Genomic DNA, 20642 nt, shown 5'->3' with positions numbered 1-20642 from the left:
AGGGTATGGAATAAAACCTTCCTAGTAAAGGAAACTATCACTAGAAATATATGTACTTAATAATAATAATAATAATAATAATAACAACAATAATAATAAAGTTAACTAATTAATAAAATTAAATGTGCCATGTAGTTTGTCTGGGCAAATAGGCCTGGCCCTGAGGGTCAGGCCCTCAGGTCCTGTACTAACCCCGTCGGGTTTAGCACACCGTAGGGGTGCGACCCCTACTCCCCCACTGGGGGCCCCAATGTCCCAGGTGAGTTTTAGTGTATGTGTGCAATGTCAGTCCAGATGGATAAGTTACGTGTCTTGGAGAGAGTTTTGAAGTCCAGTCCGGTGAATGTCGTGTCCAGGTAAGTGAAGTAGCCGGTGGTCGATGTCACTCAAAATGGCGGCGCTGGTGAGGTGATTGCGGAGGTGTTAAAGATGGCGGCCTCTGGGTTTGGCAGCCAGATGCGCAGTACCCACCTTGCAGCGGGCCAGTTCGCCACCTGGCCGCCGCCCCACAGAGACTGCTTGCCGCTTGCGCCGCTTGGGAGTGCTGCTGCTTGAGAGCGCTGGCGGCGCTCGAGCCACTCAGCTCCGCAGTGATTTTACAGCTCAAGATGTGATTCAGCTGTCTTTGCCACTTGGGCTGACCTAAGGGCTCGGCGGATGCCGCAGATATGCAGCCAACACCTCCCTATACAGGGGCACAGAGTCCTTGCCTGTGCTCCCCAGGACCACAGAATGGCCTGAGGCACCTGCTTATATGCAGGGAGTCCATACATAATTCATGAGATGATTTGAATATTCATGATGCTACCTGCAGTTTTCAATTAGGTCCTCTGGGGCTTGGAAGGTGCTAGAAGTTCTCACCTCCGCCCAATCAGAGACCTAGAATTCAAACACTTTGTCATGAATAATTCATGAGTTCAGGTTACCGGGGAAACCAACTGTCAAAAAGTGACCGTTGGTAATGCTGCCAAATGGCAGCCTGTGAGACTTTGGATTTTTCATGTGCCTGTACTGATTTTTCATAGCCAAAGGCGTGTATTCCCTGGCCCACGGGGACGATAATGTCCTTAAATGTTATAAAATCATGACAGAAGGGAAAAGGAGCCACTAGAGCTGGTTGAGAGCATTTCAGATGCTTTGATTTTTCAGTTAAAAATAGAAACACATTTTTGCACAAAAGTCTGAAGAACTAAAGAATTTGAAGACCCTAAGAAAAGCACCAGATGTCCCTGGACTGGTGATAAAAATTTCACTGATTTTGTTTTGAATATGTGGATAGGAGCCTCATCTCCCTGTACCTGTTCTCTTGCCAAAGGAGATCAACAGCCAATTTGCTCAGCCCTAAGGCAGATGGGAATTGCTTCTTCCATGCTCCAACTGTCAGAATCGTGTGCCTTGGTATTCTGGCTTTATCCGTTTGTAGTGGTAGGTATTGTACTGAATTGTCTGTGCCTGTAGTTGAATTGCTGCTTTCAGTTAGGACTCAGAACTGTCTATCAGAGTTTTTGCTCTGCTGAAAGCAACCCTCTGCCATGAGATGTGTTAAATGGGTGCTTTCAGAACAGGAGCATCTGGATTCTATTCCTGTTGTTGCAGAAAATTTTCTGGCTGGTCCTCGCAGGCAACTTAGTCAGAACTGGTAGTTTGGTAGGTAGCTGGGACTTTGCTACAGTATTATTAATCCTAATGTGCCCTTGTGAAAAGAATCTTCTGATTTCCAATGTCCAGAGCGTCTTTCCAACCTATATAGTTGTCTAAAAACTTTTCTTCTTTTTCTTTTTGCTCTCAGGATCCTGCAAATGAATACCTCTCCTCCCAGGATTTTCTCAGAAATGTTTATGTCCTAGCAGTTCTTCTCTTTTTGGCTCTTATCCTGCAGAGGACGTTTCTGCAGGCTTCCTATTATGTTACCATAGAAACCGGCATCAACCTACGAGGTGCCTTACTAGTAAGTGCAGATGTTGTTTCTGAGGTTGGCATGCTGTAAAGTGCTCTAGTAATGGTTCCAAATTTTATTTTTTCACTTATATTGTCTTTTATCTGTGCAATGTTGAACGACAGCGGAGGATTGGTACCACAATATCTTCTGGAGCTTGTAAAGACAGCGGTGGTGGGACAAATTGTTTAGCAGGGATGTCGTGACCCATTGAACCAAACTATAAACCCTGGTTATGATGGAAACCACTTCAAGCCAGGGCATGCAGCAGAACCCCCACTGCCCCTAGTTTCAGCACCTAGGTGCAAAGCTTAGTATAGCTGATCTCTGCTTGTTTTGACTGCCTCTGTTGTAAACTGAAGGCATAACCTTTGTTTTACTCCATACCCTATATTCAGCTTTGGGAGTGCAGTTGCAAAATCTCTCCCAAACTCAGGTTCCTGTTTGTCTATGTGAAATGCTCTTCACCAAGTCACTCTCAGCCTAGCTTGCCTTTACTTATTGTTAACGTCTTGAAAATTTAATCTAAAACATGATAGAAGCTCATTTTATAATTGCAGCGTTTCCATCTACCAGTTACTGTAATTGCTCCTAATTTTAGATTTGTCTGAATTTATGTTAAACCTAAGTTATATTATTTTATCACAAATAAGCTATATTCCCTCTCCTCCCCATATGACACTTGGTTGCCGTCTTTATTATGTTCTTGATTTCATATGAGCACCACGCCTGCAGCCCTCACTCAGAAGAGCAGTCCCATCAGCCAAGTTCATTGCTGCTGAATGAAGTCTGTGTAGTCAGACATGGGAGATGTTTCCAGAATGATTGTGGAAGAAACAAAAAAAAATAGAGGCAATAATTTTAGAGTTTAACTCTACATTTAGAATCTCTGTTTGAAGACTGTGTGAATGGACAATCTCAAATACTGACATTTGCAATGTCTGGGTTTCTGTTGTAACTTTATATTCTGTATTTAATTCTTCCCTACAGGCAATGATATACAATAAGATCCTCAGGCTTTCCACATCCAACTTGTCCATGGGAGAGATGACCTTGGGACAGATCAATAACTTGGTTGCCATAGAAACAAATCAGCTGATGTGGTTCTTGTTTCTGTGTCCCAATCTCTGGGCTATGCCTGTTCAGGTAGAGCATCGAAGTAAGGGCCTAATTTTTAGAAGAAAACCCCATGAAAAAAAAGATTTTTTAACACAATATACAATTTTGAAGATATTTCAGAAGAAAGAAAGTGGAAACTATGGTGTTGGACTGTAGTTACAAATGAAGAGTTCTGGCCAGAAGGAGAACAAAGAATAGAATTGCTGTTCAGTCGTCTTCAATGGCTATAAAGTAGTATCACTACAGGCCAATGCAGTGGTATTTTCTGGGTAATATTTACAAGCCAGGGAAATAATATGTGAAATTTAGAATGGATTACTTGTCTTTCCGGCAGTTCCTATATACATCCTTTGTCTCATATTTGTTTTGCAACTGCCACAAGTAAATCTGTGCAGATGCCAGTGGTGGGACCCCAGGCAGACCAAAATAGTGATGTTTGTGCAGTATTCATTTGCAATTGTTTTATAAGGCATAAGTGAAGAGTGTTAGAACTGAGCCCTTAAGACTGTGACCCTGTATTGTAAAGAAGGTGTGGCATGTCAATGTTATAATGTCAAAACAGAACAATGATTTGGGTGTTGAGAATTCAATACGTACACTAGTTGCCATAAAATTCTAAGTTGTAAATATTTGGTTCTAATCCAGTCTGGACTGTGTAAAGCACAGGGACAGATGACTCAGAAGGAAGGAAAGAAAATGTTAGAGTTGGGGTAGCCAAATTTCAAATGTGAGGAAACAATTTAGGAGCCTAAGTCATATTGACTTTCTATGAGATTGAAGCTCCTAAGATATTTTTGAAAAATTTACTTTTGGCCTTGTAAAAGTGGGGATGAGTAGGTCATAATTTACAGGTATGATTAATAGTGATCACAGAAAAATAAGAGGAATAAAATTCATGGCACCCCTTATAAGTCATCCACTGTTTCTGTGTTTTTAGCCATTTGTTGATTTTTATGCTGATAAAAGAATGTGTGGTGAAAACACAGACTCAAAAGGCTGGTTGGCATAACTCTATTAGTAACTATACAAACATTTTCTCTTGCAAATTACTGCTTCAAATCCAGACTGGTTTGGAATTGTGCAACTTGAGTTACTCTATGAAGGTTTTTTGGTTGGTCTTTTTAATTGAATTGCTGTCACTCTCAAGCCGGTTATGTACAGCTTAAATTATCTCTAGTGTAATGGCCTTCTTTTTATCAGTCTCAGGAAAGTGGCAAGGACTGAATAGTACAGAAATATACCATATACTTGTCAGCTGATAAGAATAAGGGGATTTTGATGTTTACAGGGCACTTTCGAAAATGACCCCCGTGTAGACGAGATGTATGTGAGTGAAACGTGGCACTTTTGAAGTGCCGTGGCCAGCAGCATGCTAATGAGGCGCTGAATATTCATTTCAGCACCTCATGAGTATTCTTCGATTTGGCCATTAGCATGGCCATTTCAAAGTTTTTCCTAAGTGTAGACGTAGCCCAAGAGAGGAGAAACTGCTTTTATAGTTGGCCAACCACTCCCAGTCTCTGTTCAGTCCTTAATTGATGGTGTCAAATTTGGTAATGGATTGCAGTTCTGCAGTTTCTCTTTGGAGTCTGTTTTTGCGGTTGTTTCATTGCAGGATGGCAACTTTTAAATCTGCTACTGACTGTCCAAGGGGATTGAAGTGTTCTCCTACAGGTTTTTGTGTGTTACCATTCCTGTTATCTGATTTGTGTCCATTTATTCTTTTACATAGAGACTGTCCAGTTAGGCCAATGTACATGGCAGAGGAACATTGCTGGCACATGGGGGATATATATTACATTAGTAGATGTGCAGGTGAATGAGCCCCTAATGGTGTGGTTGATGTGGTTATGTCGAGTGATGATGTCGCTGGTGTAGATATGTGGACAGAGTTGGCACCAAGGTTTGTGGCAGGGCTTGGTTCCTGAGTTAGAGTTATTGTTATGTAGTCTGTCGTTGCTGGTGAGGATTTGTTTCAGGTTGGCAGGCTGTCTGTAGGCGAGGACTGGCCTGCCTCCCAAGTTCTGTAAGAGTGAAGGGTCATTGTCCAGGATGGGTTATAGATCACTGATGATGCACTGGAGAAGCTTTAGCTGGGGGCTGTATGTGATGATGAGTGGTGTCCTGTTATTTTCCTTGTTGGGCCTATCTTATAGCAGGTGGCCTGGGTACACATCTGCCTCTGTCAATCTGCCTCTTCACTTCCTTAGGTGGGTGTTGTAGTTTCAGGAAAGCTTGGTAAAGGTCTTGTAGGTGTTTGTCTCTGTCTAAGGGATTGGAGCAAATACAGTTGTACCTCAGTGCTTGGCTGTATACTGTGGATTGTGTAGTGTGCCCTGGATGGAGCTGGAGGCATGTTGGCAAGCAAAGTGTAATTCGTTGGTTAACTGAAAAGGTGAAATAAGTACAGGCAGGGAACCAATCCTGCATGTCCTTTCTGACTTGAGTAGCCCTTATTCCTGTCAGTACCTCCCCTGGCCCTGATTCTCTATTACAGATGACTTACTGTGGCAGGGCAGAGATACCTTAAGTTGAAGGTAAATGTAATTTATACCCACTTTATCACCCCTTTAAGTGGTATGGGAACTTGTGTGCAAATCAGAATTTAGCCAACTGACTTCAGAGTAGTGCTGGCTTAACTATTTCTATATCATTGTGTGCATGACCCTTTGGAGCAGGCACTGTATTTTCATTCTGCTTGTGCAGCACCTAGCACAAGGGTGGCCAACGTGTGGCCCATGGGCCAGAATCTAATCTGTGGAGCCTTTTCATCTGGCCTGTGAAGCCGGCAGCTGTGCCATTTTGAAAGCTGGGTGAGCAGCTCAGAGCTGCATGTGGTTCTTAAGGAGCCATTTGTGGCTCCGGATGCTGCCACTGCTCACTCTTCCTCTGGTTCCCTGCTCTGCTGCATTGAAAGAGTAGAACTTAATTAATTGGCTTAATGGCTGGCAGGAGGGATCTGGCTGTTAAACTAATTAAATTGAGTCCCATTATTTCAGGGTGGCAGGGCAGAGAGCTGCATGCACTGTACGTGGGGGAAGGGAGTAGGAGGACTTGGGGGAGCCACACAGGCACGGTGAGGAGGAGATAGCAGCAGCCAGTGAAGGTGCAGTGTGGAGGGGGGGGCAGCAGCATATGGAGGTCCTGTGTGAGGTAAGGTTGGGCTTGGGGCTGTGAGGGGTTAAGTCTGGGGATGGGGGTGGGGGTGGGGCTGTTTGGGACTGCAGGGGGTTAAACCTGTTGGTGGGGGGTGGTTTGGGTCTGCAAAGGGTTAAGCCTGGGGGTGAGGGGTGGTGGTTTCAGGTTGCCAGGGGTTAAGCCTGGGGCTGGGTTTGGTGCTGCGAGGGGTTAAGCCTGGGGTGGGAAGGGTGGGTTTCGGGCTATTTTGTGTTTGGCCCCCAGAACATGTAAAAAATGGACATGTGGTCCTTAATGAAGAAAGGTTGGTCACCCCTGACCTCACACATTAGAATCCTTGTCCATGGCAAGGGGAGCTAGGTGCTGCCACAATGCCAACAAATAAAGATGATAAAGGTTTGTAGAAACTTTCCCTAGAATCTCAAATATAACTGCCAAAGTAAATTTCAAGTGAGGTTTTATTTAAATTAATGCACATTCTAAGTACTTTTAAACTATGTAGTTTGAGATGTTTGTTTGTTTGTTTGTTTGCCTTGTTGTCTTGCACTATTTCTGAAATTTACTGCCTTTCCTATGTATGTTTTTCCTCCTTAGATCATAATGGGTGTGATCCTCCTCTATAGATTCCTTGGAGGAAGTGCATTGGTTGGTGCTGCTGTTATTGTATTGCTTGCTCCAATACAGTATTTCATAGCTACAAAGCTGGCTGAGGCTCAGAAGAGCACACTCGTAAGTAATTTATTTTAGTGATGCCCGTGGTCCAGTAGTTAAAGTAGAGAATCAGGAATCAGGAGTTCTGGATTCTATTCCTAGTTTTTCAAATAATTTGCTGTGTAAATTTGAGGAAGCCATTTCATCTTTTGTCTCTCAATTTCCGGAGCTTTAAAATAAAGGGAGTAATATTTTCTGACTTCACAAGTTGTTTGCAGTTATTTGGGATCCTAAATGAAAGGTGCTATAGAAGAACAAAGTACAGTGCAAACTTTATTATCTGGCATCCCTGAGAAATCAGGGATGCTGGACAATAAAACATGGCAGTTATTAGAGCCGGGGCTGGCAGGCAGCACCACTCTGCCCCACTTCCTTACCTCTGGCCTAGGCAAGGGGAAACCAGCCCCACTCCACCCTCCCCCTACCCCCTGCCATCAGCTGAGCAGTAGGCAGCTGGCCCTGTGGCAGTGGGATGCCAGCCCCATGGCAGCTGGCCTGGCCTGGCCTGGCCACCAGCCCTGGGCACACCAGTTAACCAAATGTGCCGGTTATCCAAATGCCAGATAACTGGGCTTTTGCTGTATTACTACTAAAAACAAACCAAGAACCATCTTTTGAGAATGATTATTATTAATTAATTCAACCACATAATTAATTTTGATTTTTATGTATCTGTGGGCTGATATCAAATAATTTGAATGTAATAAAATGGTTACTGTACGACGGTAACACTTGCAACTGTCTTGAAGAGGTGCACTAAATGTACTATACACACTTTCATTGGTGTAGTCCAGGAGTGCCCAACCTTTTTTCATCAGGGGACACATGGCAATTTTTTACATGTGCTGGGGGCCAAACACAAAAGAGCTCCAAACCTGCCCCACCCAGCCCCAAGCTTAACACCCCTTGCAGTCCCAAACCACCGCCCCCTGCCCCCAGTTTTAAATCCCTTGCAGCCCCAAACTGCCCCCTTACCCCCAAGCTTAATTTTGCACAGCCACAAACCATCCCCTCTGCCCACAGGCTAAACTCCTCACAGCCACAAACCCAGAATTAATTTACCTTACACAGGAGCTTCTCAGTGTGGCTGTGTGGCTCCCCTAGCCCTGCTACCCCCTCCCCCATCTGCAACGCAGGTAGTTCCCTACCCTGCCACGCTGTAATCGGACTCAATTTAATTGGTTTAAAGGCCTCATCCCTTCTGCTTGCCATTAAACCAGTTACATTGAGTTCTATTCTTTCAGTGCATCAGGGCAGGGAGCTGGAGGAGGTGTGAGTAGCAGCAGTGGCAGGAGCCACAAATGGCTCCTCAAAAAGCCACGTGTGGCTGGTTAGCCAGCTTTAAAAATGGAACCGCTGCTGGCTCGGCAGGCTGGATGAAAAGGCTCCATGGGTTGGATTGTGGCCCACAGGCCAAGTGTTGGCCACCCCTGCTGTAGTCAATACACAGAGTTAGACTCTTCTGATATTCCTGATTACTCCTGAATTCTGATTGTTTATATAGCCTCTTCAGGCATAAGGAGCTGGCGAGAGGGGAGGTTTTAGTTGACAGAGGCATGTCTACATGGCCTGTTTTACTGCCAGCAACAGTCTCTTCCAGGAGGAAGCTCTCATGCAGCTGTGCTAATGAGCTGCATGATTATGCTAATGACCAAACATTTGCAGTTGCAAGACTGCTCACTAGCATCAAACTACTGGCACTAGGGGTCTGTAGACACAGCCACTATGTGAAGCCTCTGTATGCAATCCACAGCTGGTCTTTTTGAGGCAATATCACATTGCATCCTCAACTGTAATATTTTGTCTATCACCAATTGTCTATCTTTTTTCAGTATTATCACTTTCTAAGGTTTATTCTACATTTAGGTACATAGGTTTCAGATTATTTTCCGCAAGATATATTACCTTTTTTCTAAATTCAGAATCCTTTTATTTACTTGCTATGACTGTAAAGTCTCTAAAATCTTCAGAGAACAATGACATTGTATGTAATTTCATGATGGGTGGTGCTTAGGTGTACATATAGGTTGAATCTCTCTCATCCAGCGCTCTCTGTCTGGCAACATCCGTAATCCAGCATGATTTTAGATTCCTGGGGACAAGTTTCCTGTGGTCCCATAAAGTTTGTTTACAGCCACTAGTACTGGCTCTCAGTGTTCTGTGCTGTTTTAGCTGTAATTTACTCGCAAGTGTCTTCAAAGAGCCCAGTGTGCAGTGGAAGTGTTGGTAATGCTGCTAGATAATATAGATCTTTTATGGTCTGGCAAATTCTTTCATTCATCACCGGTCAAGTCCCGACAGTGCCAGACTAGATAGGACCAACCTCTGACCCTTGACAATATTTTGGTTAATTTTAGGACCAACATTATGGATAAAAGCATTCTTAATAAAATAATTTTTAAAATTAATTATGTAATTTTTAATTTCTTATTCTCTTAACGTAAAGGATTATTCTACTGAGAGACTAAAGAAAACAAATGAGATCTTGAAAGGCATTAAGTTGTTAAAGCTGTATGCCTGGGAGCACATATTTTGTACCAGTGTAGAGGAAACAAGAACGAAGGAGCTCATAAGTCTCAAAACCTTTGCGCTTTACACATCTCTTTCCAGTAAGTAATTCTCTTGTGGGAGCAATATTGTTTGCAACATAGCTCTTAGTTATGGGTTTAGCGCTCAACAGTAAATTCCTTTGGATTTCAGCTTAGGCACTATGTGTCTGTACTTATGGCTGTAGCTATTTTGCTATGGAACATGAAGGAAAATAAAAGACATTGCAGTTAAGACAGAGGAAGAAACTTGAAATTGTATGGTGGAGTCTGTTACTATTATTGTTTAACTTGTATAAAGTTTTCTATAACCTTAATTACAAGATTTTACATTTATATGCACTGAGATAACATCAGCAGGTGTGACTGGGAACAAGATAAACTAGGAACTAAAATAAATTTAATTCTTTGTAAAGAGGTGGAGTTGAGGGAACGGGCCCAATGGTTGTGGTAAATTGTTTCAGAGCAAATTTGTGGTTGTGATACACAATTCTGCAAATCTTATGAAAATATTTCAATTTATTGAAATATAGAAGCTATAACATATCTTGGTTTTGTTGTATATTTAAGATCTAAGTCAGTCATGGAAGGAAATTCTTCATGCTGAGGAGTACTCCTTGAGGAGTTTTAACCATTTTTGTTAACCATTTGTGGTTGCAGTCCTCAACTAATGTATTATTTAACAGACTATACTTGGGTTTGCTGTAAAGTATTGCTATTTAAGATTAAGATTATTTTTGCACAGCTCAAATAGTCTAATACATATTGTATTTCTTTCCACAGTTTTTATGAATGCAGCCATCCCTATAGCAGCTGTTCTTGCTGTAAGACATAATTTTTCTTCTTTATCTGAACAGAAATTTAAAAAAAATGCCATTATTTATATATGGCCTGCTTTTCATAGAAATATATGTGAATTAGTATGTTCCTGCTAGCTGCCTAGCAGTATCACACTAAGGCTGCATCTATGCTAGCCAGTTCTTTTGAAAAATTTGGCCCTTTTTTGAAAGAACACGTGGAGCGTCTGCACACAAAATGCACTCTTTCGAGCTGAAATTGAAAGAACATGACTTTTCCTCCGGAAACCCTCTTCTGTTCCTGGATCAGGAAGAGCTCCTTCTTCTGAACGCTTGTTTTGAAATAAAGCATGTGTAGACACTCTGCGGACCCTTTTTTTGAAAGAGCAGTTCTCATGGCACAGGATTTTTCAATCCCTGGCCTTTTCTTTCGAAAGAGTGGGGGTTCTGTGGACACTCTCTATTGAAAGAGCGGATTGCTTTTTTCTTTTGATCCGCTTTTTTGTGTGTGGATGTGCTCTTTCGAAAGAATTTTTTCAGAAGAGATCTTCTGGAAGAACTTCTTTCAAAAGCTCAGTGTAGTGTAGAGGTGGCCTAACAGACCCAATACCCAAATGTGAACTTACCACACGTAAGATGTGGACTTGTGAAAAAGGAAGCAAATAGGGAGCAACATTAATTTCAGTCACCAGCAGAAACCAAACAGGAAATCAAAATTTAATTGAACTGGAAAGGAACAGACTGGATTTGACAATATCTTATCTTGGGCTTTGTGTTTTGAGGTGTTGCTGTACCATTGTCATTGAGTGACATTCATTCCCATACATGGGCACAGTAGAAGGCCCAGATAATTTAAATTCTCAAGATAAGTCATAAAGTTGGACTGAAGAGAGATATGTTTGTACTAGGCCTCTGCACAAAAATAATTTTTTTGACTAATGTGCTTTTACCCTTCATGCTGGGCAGTAAGAAATATTTATGTACCATACACTGAGGTCCTTATTTAGTTTGTACTCAGCCCCTACAAAGGCAAAATATTTTGATAGGTATTTTTCCCTTGTTTAGAGTCGCACAATGTAGCATGATTTTTTTTAATTAATCTTTCTCTTGTTTCACTGTGACAGACCTTTGTGACCTACGAATATCAAAATGTTACAACACCGCAGCCAGCAGATGCCTTTGCGTCACTGTCATTGTTTCACATCCTGGTCACACCACTGTTCCTGCTCTCTACTGTGGTTAGATTTGCAGTCAAGGCCATCATAAGGTAAGCAACATAGCCAAGTTAGTTTCTCCAACAGGATTCAGAAAGCCTTGAACCAATACCTGGCCTCATTCTGTCACGTGGAAGGAAAGACAGCTAGTGGAAAGTCTGCCAAAAAGCCAATGGGGTGACTGGACAATTCAGGTGGAAAAGGAGCGCTCAAGGAAGACAAGGCCGCTGTGGAGCAGCAAAATGTATTCTTTGCCTTGGTCTTCCCTATGGAGGAAGTGAGGGAGATTCCCACATCTGAGCCTTTCTTTTGAGAAGACATACTTGAGAAACTGTCCAAGACTGAAGTGTCATTACTGCAGGTTTTAGAACAAATTGGTTAAACAGAAAAAAATCACCAGGACCAGATGGCATTCAACCAAGAGTTCTGAAGGAACTCAAATATGACACTACAGAACTACGAACTGTGGTATATAACCTATCAATTAAACCAGTTCCTTATCAGATGACTGGAAGATAGCTAATGTGATGCCAATTCTTTTTTTAAAAAAGGGCCCCTGCAGCAATCCTGGCAATTACTGTTTGCTTTGGCCAGCTTCAGTATGAGGCAAATTGGTTAAATGTTAGTAAAGAAAAGAGTGATCAGACACACGCATAAGCATAATTTGTTGGGGAAGAGTCAATAATGAAATCATGCATCATCAATCTATGTAAGCTTGTTGGGGGCTCAACATGTAAACATGTAAAAGGGAGATCCAGTGGATATACTGTGCCTGGACTTTCATAAAGCTGTTGACAGCGTCCCTCAACAAAGGCTTTTAAGCAAAGTACACATTTGTGGGGTAAGAAGGAAGAGTCATGAATGACTAACGGGTGAAAAGACAGGAAAGAAAGGGGAGGAATAAATGTTGAGTTTTCAGAAAGGAAAGAGATAAACAGCAGGGTCCCCCGAGGAACTGTACACTTGAACATATTCATAGATGATCTGGAAAAAGGGGTGAACAGTGAGGTGGCAAGATTTGCAGGTGAGACTACAAGGAGTTACAAAAGAATCTCGCCAAAGTGAGTGACTAGACAAAGAGCTGATGGAATTCAGTGGTGACAAATGCAAATATACATTGGAAAATGTAATGCTAACTGCACATACAAAACAATGGGTCCAAATTACGTGTTGCCACTTGCAAAAAAAATCTTGGAGCCCCTCTGGATAATATGCTGAAAACATCAATCAGTGTGCAACAGCAATAAAAAAAGAAAACAGACCACTACAAACATTAGACAGAAAATGTCAAGCCTCTGTATAAAGCCATGGTATGCCCACACCTGGGATACTGCATGTAGGCCTGGTTTCCACATCTCAAAAATGTGTATTAGAAATGGACAAGGTACGGAGATGGGCAACAAACATGATTAGGGCTTTGGAACAGCTGCCATATGAGGAGAGATTTACAAGACTGGGACTTTTAAGCTTTGAAAAGAGAGGACCAAGAAGTAATATGGTAGAGGTCTATAAAATTACAAGCATTGTAGAGAAAATGAAGAAGGAAGTATAATTTATCCTTTCACATAACACAGGAACCAGGAGTCTCCTGGTGACGTTAATAGGAATTAGGTTTTAAACAACCAAAAGGAAATACAAATAGGTCCACCAGTGGCTATTAGCCAAGATGGGCAGGGATACAACCTCATGCTCTGGCTCTGACTGCCTCTGACTGCCAACTGCTGGGATTGGAACACTGGAGATATTTGAAACAAAAAGCAGTCAAGTAGCACTTTAAAGACTAGCAAAATGGTTTATTAGGTGAGCTTTCGTGGGACAGACCCACTTCTTCAGACTACAGCCAGACCAGAACAGACTCAATATTTAAGGCACAGAGAACCAAAAACAGTAAGCAAGGAGGACAAATCAGAAAAAGATAATCAAGGTGAGCAAATCAGAAAGTGGAGGGGTGGGGGGGGAAGGTCAAGAATTAGATTGAGCCAAGTACGCAGACAAGCCCCTATAGTGTCTCAGAAAGTTCCCATCACGATTTAAACCATGTGTTAATGTGCCGAATTTGAATATAAAAGCCAGCTCAGATGATTCTCTTTCTAAAACGGAGCGATAATTTCTTTTCTGTAACACACATACCTTTAGGTCATTGATAGAATGCCCCATTCCATTAAAATGTTGACTAACTGGTTTGTGGATCTGGAGTGTTTTGATGTCTGTTTTGTGCCCATTGACCCTTTGTCTAAGGGAGTTAGAAGTCTGTCCAATATGCAAAGCATCTGGGCATTGTTGGCACATGATGGCATATATGATGTTAGTAGAGGAGCATGAGAAAGTGCCCATGATTCTGTGAGTAACCTGGTTAGGTCCAGTGATGGTATTTCCAGAGAAGATATGTGGACAAAGCTGGCAGCAGGCTTTGTTGCAGGGAAAGGTTCCAGGGCTGGTATTCCTGGGTTATAGACTGTGGTTGTTAGTGGAGATATTTGCTGTGTTCTGTTCGTTCCTTTTAAGTTTCTGGTATAGGTTGCTGTGAGAAAACTGAGCTAAATGGACCATTGATCTGACCTGGTATGGCCGTGCTTATGTTCTTGTATTGAAGAGATCTCTTTAACAATTGTCTGGGAAAGAGACGGGATTCAGCTTGGTTGTTCAGAATCATGCAAAGGCATAAAGACAACAAATCCATCTTACTGCGTCATATGAGAACATGGAAATGGTCAATGACATTAATAGCTGGAAAAATTATTGTTGGAGCAAATCTTGAAGTCCTGACTGTGGGCCAGACTGTACAGACTTGGGTTGTAGCTCATATTTTCCATCCTAGCTTTACCTGGCATGCTATGGCCAGCGACAATTGCTCCCAGCTGGCTAGCAACAGCAGAAGGAGAAGAGAGGGAGAAGCTGGCAGGTAAACCAAGTAATAGCTTTCTAACAGGTCTGGTCCTTAGCATGAAGGTCAATAGCCTACTTCTGTTTCTCCCCATTGTAAATGGGAATAGCGACTGTAACATGTTATAAGTTCTTAACCATGTTGTCTCCAAACAAGTATGACTCTATGAGCCACTCCTTTTTACAGTTTGTCCCTGTAGCAGCTCATGACTCAGCACCATGACACCTCCTGCTGGCCTGTCTGAGAATTAGCATATCTTTGGCCCCAAAGTGCCCTCTTCTGGACAGTGACTTCCTGTCTTTACTTTCTTCCTGTCTCTACCACTCATTAAGCCTGCATCCCTCCTAGACAGCAATGCCCCTTACCCTGGGCCCTGCCTTCCAGGTGGTAAACACACCCAGATTCGTCACCAAAATCCAGCTTACCTCAGTGACCCACTGCTATTCATCATCTGTCCCCTACCTACCGGAGCAAACTGCAGTCTGAACTGGCCATTTTCTCACTGGCAAGGGCAGGTTTGACCTGCTGCCTCTTCCTACCCTGCTGGCCCTCTGCAGGCCTAGTGCTCTTGCAGGGCCCTGTAACAGGACCTCAGCCTGGGCCGTAGTCTGGTCTGGCTTCCTCAGACTTTCCCATCACTGTTGTGTCCAAGGTATCTCCCTTTAGTAGGCAGCTCAGTCCATTTCCATCCAAAGCTGGAATGAGACTGAGCTCCCTTTGGCCAGCCACCTTTTTATACTGCCCATCTGGGCCCTGCTTAGCTACCTCAAACCCGCTTGTGATTGGCTCCCAGCCTCAGCCCTTTCCCAGAGCTGTTTTAACCCCTTATGTGCCCATTTGGGGTAACCTGCCTGACATAGTCCCTTTGATCTTGTCCTCATTTAGCTGGTGGCCAGTGGAAGAAGGTTCCCTCCTCAGGGTGAGGATTCAAAAGGCTGAGTTCTTGCATAACTGAGCATGGTGGGGGGAGTACTTTTGTAAAGAGTTTCTCCTAGAGATTTCCTGGAAAAACTCCTTAGCTTTAAAAGTTCATTCTTGTCCAGATCATGGTTTCAAATAGTTCTTTGACACTCATAACACTTCTCATTATATTAGTCATGTCCTCTCCCTAGAGACATTACATACGATCCCACAATAATACATAAACTTTTTCCTTTTTCATACAAAGAATGGTTAAACTTAATTTAGTAAGATTTGCCCAGGATATAGGAGGAAATTGCCATCTGTTCTACAGGAAGAACCACTAAAGGAAAACCACAGAAGTCACAAAATCTGGGATTTTATCAAACTTTGCCAAGTGTGACATTTCCCAAAATGTAGAGCCAGACAAAACAACTCCCCCAGTGCTGGCTGACAGACAATTCCTCTCTAGTTTGCTGGTTGTTAGAAACTGAAAGGTATTGCCATCTGTTAACTCCTCAGTGGCCTATGTGAAAGGAATTGCTGTCTCAACATAGTTACTAAGGTGTACGTATCACAACTCCCACATTACTGCCCACGCAGATTGACACCTTTGCTGACAGAAATGCCATCCACTGACAGGATCTGAAGACTGCGCTAAATTTCCCACCCTCATACGTAGCTTCTCCAAGTCACTGTTGAGGCACTCTGGCAAAGCATTGTTGCTGCTGCCTCTGATGGCAGATAACAACAACTATAACAACAGAACATTAATCTTCTCAGCCATCCCATGCCATTCACCAGCAATCAGTTCCCTAATAAACAGCCAGTATTTTGTGTTTCTGAAAGATGTGCAGGGACACCTCAGAGATTTTTCCTGGGTTTAAAATAATTTTTGATGGGTGGAAAGTTTCATGCTCCTTTATACACCACTCTAAGCACCCCAACACTCCTCCTCCCTCTGGGCTATGCTTAGTGCTGTCTTAATATCAAAATGGTGTGTGTTTCACTTGGCTATCCTTAGCCACCCCAAAGGACATTCTTCAGATCCCTATTTGCCACAACAAACCTCGCCTACTGGAAAATTTATGTCCTATCATCTTTCTGCTATGAACCTAGCAACTCCCAAGTGCCAGGGCATGAGGAATGTGTGATTGGCCGCTCCACAGTCCCCACCATCAATCATTTAAATTGATATGATTAAGTGCTTTTCTCTACTATGAGGAAGTGCTTATACTTTGACCAGACCCTTTATTTCACTTTGAGGATCAGCGTAGCTGATTGACTGTGGCTGAAGGAAATGTCTGAGGTAGTAGGTCAATACAGTTGCATGTTCCTATAGTGCATAGGTGCACAAAGTGAGAGGCAGGCCCCCTCGGGAAAGCGTGAAATTTCACAAGAGGGGCACAGCACAGTCAGCTGCTGGGTCTCAGGCTCATCCCTCTCATTACAAATGTTGAAGTAAGTTACTGTTTTTATGTCTGTGTATTCACAGTTGTATGCCCATTAATGTTTTTACATTCTACAGACTTATTTGCTTACATGTGCTGAAAGGGTTTGTTTGGTTTTCTTCATATGAACATAACTGAACTTTCCTTCAGTTTCGATTCCATTAGACAGGTAGGGTGCGGGGGACTGCAAACTGCAAGGACAAAAAGTGGGACCCAGTGTAAAAAGTTTGCTCAGCCCTGCTGTGTTAATCACCGCTGTACATTCACACAGTAAGAGTTACATTTATCAGTGTGCCCATTTCTCATGGTGTTGGTTCAGCTTTCTGCTGCCCACTGATGAAGAGGCCCCTGTAACACTGTGTGGTGATTAACTCTGGATTTGGGTATTCTGTAAGGGGCTTTCACTCTGCTACATGCCCCTGGCATGAAGTGAGGATTGAGGCAGCCTAAAAAGGCTAATGAGTAGCTATACCGATCTTCTTTTTAAAAGAATAGCTTAGCAAAAATAGCACGTGCTATGCAAACCACCTTTGATCCACAGAGCTCTTGCTGGTGGTCTGTAGAGAGCTGGTTGGTACCATGTTGTTGGCTCTTCTCATTTCCAGAAGCTTTCATTGCAATAAAATAAAGTTTTAAAATGCATTGACTACTTTCATATGTTTATTTGCAATGCAAAGGCAGTCCAGACGGGAGTGGAGGTGGTCTATGTCAGGGTTCCGATAACCTTTCCGATAACATGGCACACTTCAGCGAGCCAAACAATTCCACAACACACCCACTTTTTTCATCTGAATTGATTGCTCAAACATCACATTCACTTACATTTACTATGGTTATGGTCTTACTAGCGAGGTTTACAACATAGCAGTGCATACAACGAGCTAAGGAAGGATCAAATGCATTAATGTTTCAAATCCACCACAGAATACATGGTCTTAGACAGTGAGTACAGATACATTTTCAAAATCTGCTCAGTGCCAGGCTAGGGATGGTGAGTAAACCACTGAAAGCAGGCTCTCCTCCCCGCCAGCCCGTTGGAGCCAGGACGCATCGTTTAAACCATGTCCCAGTTCCAGCAGTCTCCCGCTCTCTCTACCACCCCCTTGCGACAGCAGAGGGTGGGGATGGGCTGGTTCAGGCCAGGAAGCAGCATTTCAGCTGCTTCCCGGCATGAACGGGGTCTTGCAGGGTCAGCATTTCCCTTCATGGTGGCTCTACAAAGAGCCACCGGGAGGGGAAACTGACAAAATTTCACAGCACATTTGGACAGTTCTTGCAGCAGCACAGTGTGCCATGGCACGCTGGTTGAAAACCACTGATCTATGCACCCATGAAGTCAGAGTATTCTGATGAGGTGGTGGAGGGCAGATCGTTACCAGTTTACCCACGGAAATCTGACATTCACTCACTGCCTTTTTTTAAAGTGTACAGAAGCTGAATGAATTTCTCCTGAGTGATGAGATTGCAGAGGACAGCTGGAGAAGTGCAGAAAGCTCTGTGACCTATGAATCCTGTAAGAAGCATACGGGACTTGTAAGTTCTGTTTTCTGACATAGCAGCTCAAAAAGGGGGAGGCAGCAGGACCAAAGGGGAGCGCATGGTGCTATGGGACTGAGGAGATCTGTGCTTTAAGCTTGGATTTGCTACTCATCAGCTGTCTGACTCAGGGAAGTCACTTCACCTTGTTATGCTTCAGTTTCTTTCTATCCTTGGCCTGTCCTTGTCTGCTCAGGGTGCGAGCTCCTCAGGATGGGTCTCGCGTTATGTGTTTTTACAGCAGAGCAGATCCCTGCTCTTACATAAGCATTAATAAAAAAGAAAAACTTTAAGAAATTACTTGATTGATGTACTGTTCAGTTGGCCCTCTCAGTTTTAGACTGTTGCTCTAAATATACCATGTCATAGTGTTATACCTTCATAGTGTTTCAAGGGCTGAATTCTTTCTTTCTTTCTTTACTGTGCCATCCAGTGTGTGCCAGATTCGTTCCAGACATTCACGTAGGGGCAGTTACTTCTGCGAGGAGATCAAAGTCTAAAAACAGGCAGGCAAAGATTAGAGTGGGAGTGGCTTAGAAGAAGCAATGTATGGAGAAATCTGGTTGATTATCTGTAAACAGCCTGGCAAAAGTGAGTCTTGACGAGGGACCTGAGATGGGAGGAGCTTTGCGGACTAGCTCAGGAAGGTTGTGCCATGCCTAAGTGGCCATGTGGAAGCAGCTACAGAGGTGACTGCCCAGGAAGCTAAGGTGACAAAAGGGAGGATGAGTCTGGGTAGATTTAGAGGGAACAAGGAGCAACACTGAACTTAACAAAGGAGGATGAGGAGGGATGGGGCAGAATTATGTAGAGAACTGAAGATGATCACAAGAAGTTGAAATTAGTGTAAAACACGGGGAGTATTTTAAAGGACACTGGTGACTTCAGAAGCAGTTGTGAATATTCAGCACTATATGAGAGGCATTTAACTCCTTGCACTATTGTGCATTTGTAACAAACACGTTGATATGCCTGGTTACTATCCACATGTTCTTCTTTGGACCTAGACTGGTAGGAGGGAAGGGAAGGGGCTGTATTAGGGTCAGAGGAACCTGCCTTTTGTCATCTTATGAAAATTTCAACTTCTTTTCTTTCTGTCCTTTTTTATCTAGTGTACCAAAGCCATAAACAGAAAACAGCCCTTACGGCATCAGCTGGATAGCTATGAGCAGCCATCGAGGAGGCAGCCACGCCCCTTGGAGATAGATGATGTTGCAATCAAGGTAGTTTGAATTCATAAGTTCATCCTTCACATGGAGGGGAGCCTCATGACTGTAATAAACTGGTACCAAGTGTCCAGATCGTGCAATCCTTCCAAAAGTAAATCTCTCACTGCAAGACCTGGTTAAAATGTTTAGATAAGAGTGCTTAAAATATGCTTACACCAGACTATTTGCTGGAAATCATCAGGTGCCTTTGATTCCACCAGTTCTTTCAGGAGCAAGTGATACTGTGTTTCTGAAGGAACAAGATCTTCATAATCAAATATACAGAGATTAGTAAAGGTCCTTCTTTCAGTTCCCCCTGCTAGCCCACTTCCAGGCTCAGAGTTTCATTTTCCACAGTCATTGCTGATGTGGATAAAGCTTTTGTTTGACTATTCCCATGGGTTTTAACTAAGTTCATACCAAACAGATGCACATCTTTCAAACATGTCCTTTGGTCCAAGTTCTACTGATGCATGCCTTTCTTGCGTGAAGTAGAATAGCACAGTTAATTTCAAATGGACTGTGCAAATACAAACACAAAATATGGCCCCTAATGTCTGTCTAGGAGCACTTTTTATCCACTGTAAACTTTGGGAGTATCCTGTTTATATTCTGAGTGCTCCATCCTTGATAGACCACAATATCATACGTACGGAACTATCTCTGTTCTGATAAACTGTTGTATCTTACTTAGCACCTGTAGCTGCCATTTCTGGAAATAAATCTCTTCCTTTGATATAGCGCTACATGTGTTTTACTCCAAAAGAGATGATTGGGCCCATGTGTACCTTGAGACTTTAGTAGAGGGATTTTCATACAATATATGCAGGAGTTGTTTTTCTTTTACAATCTTTGATTTCTTTGCCATATCCCATTATTTGACTATCCTTATTTTCACATGACCCTGCTTGAATTTGTTTTATCAAATTTTTACTGACCTTTTCTTTTTTAATCCAGAACAGACTGTTATAAATTATTTATTGAAATGTTTGCACTTCTAATATATAAATTTATTTTGTAGGTTACTAATGGATATTTTTCATGGGGAAGCAGCTTAGCCACACTAACGAATATAAATATTACAATCCCAACAGGTAAGATTAATGTGCATCTTAAATGCTAATCGGGTGAAATCCTTCCATATATAGAGCAAACCACAGAGACACATAAGACAGGAGGGGACCTCAGAGGCCATCAAGTCC

The 20642-nt window shown here is 42.7% G+C and overlaps 1 protein-coding gene across 2 annotated transcripts in view; it reads left to right on the top strand.

The window, feature by feature from the left end:
* Positions 1 to 20642, top strand: part of ABCC9 (ATP binding cassette subfamily C member 9) — a 144391-nt gene that overhangs the window by 41435 nt on the left and 82314 nt on the right. For both annotated transcript variants that reach the window (XM_075004630.1, XM_075004625.1), the window contains exons 9-17: positions 1790 to 1948; positions 2927 to 3082; positions 6788 to 6922; positions 9351 to 9513; positions 10234 to 10274; positions 11372 to 11514; positions 18121 to 18229; positions 19345 to 19455; positions 20462 to 20534. In XM_075004630.1, the coding sequence (XP_074860731.1) occupies positions 1790 to 1948; positions 2927 to 3082; positions 6788 to 6922; positions 9351 to 9513; positions 10234 to 10274; positions 11372 to 11514; positions 18121 to 18229; positions 19345 to 19455; positions 20462 to 20534 (1090 nt within the window). The remainder of the gene's footprint in view (positions 1 to 1789; positions 1949 to 2926; positions 3083 to 6787; positions 6923 to 9350; positions 9514 to 10233; positions 10275 to 11371; positions 11515 to 18120; positions 18230 to 19344; positions 19456 to 20461; positions 20535 to 20642) is intronic.

The sequence above is a fragment of the Carettochelys insculpta genome, chromosome 1, assembly GCF_033958435.1.
Source record: "Carettochelys insculpta isolate YL-2023 chromosome 1, ASM3395843v1, whole genome shotgun sequence".
Lineage (NCBI taxonomy): Eukaryota > Metazoa > Chordata > Testudines > Carettochelyidae > Carettochelys > Carettochelys insculpta.
Note: the sequence above shows the minus strand (reverse complement) of the source record. Positions and strands in the feature narration are given on the sequence as shown.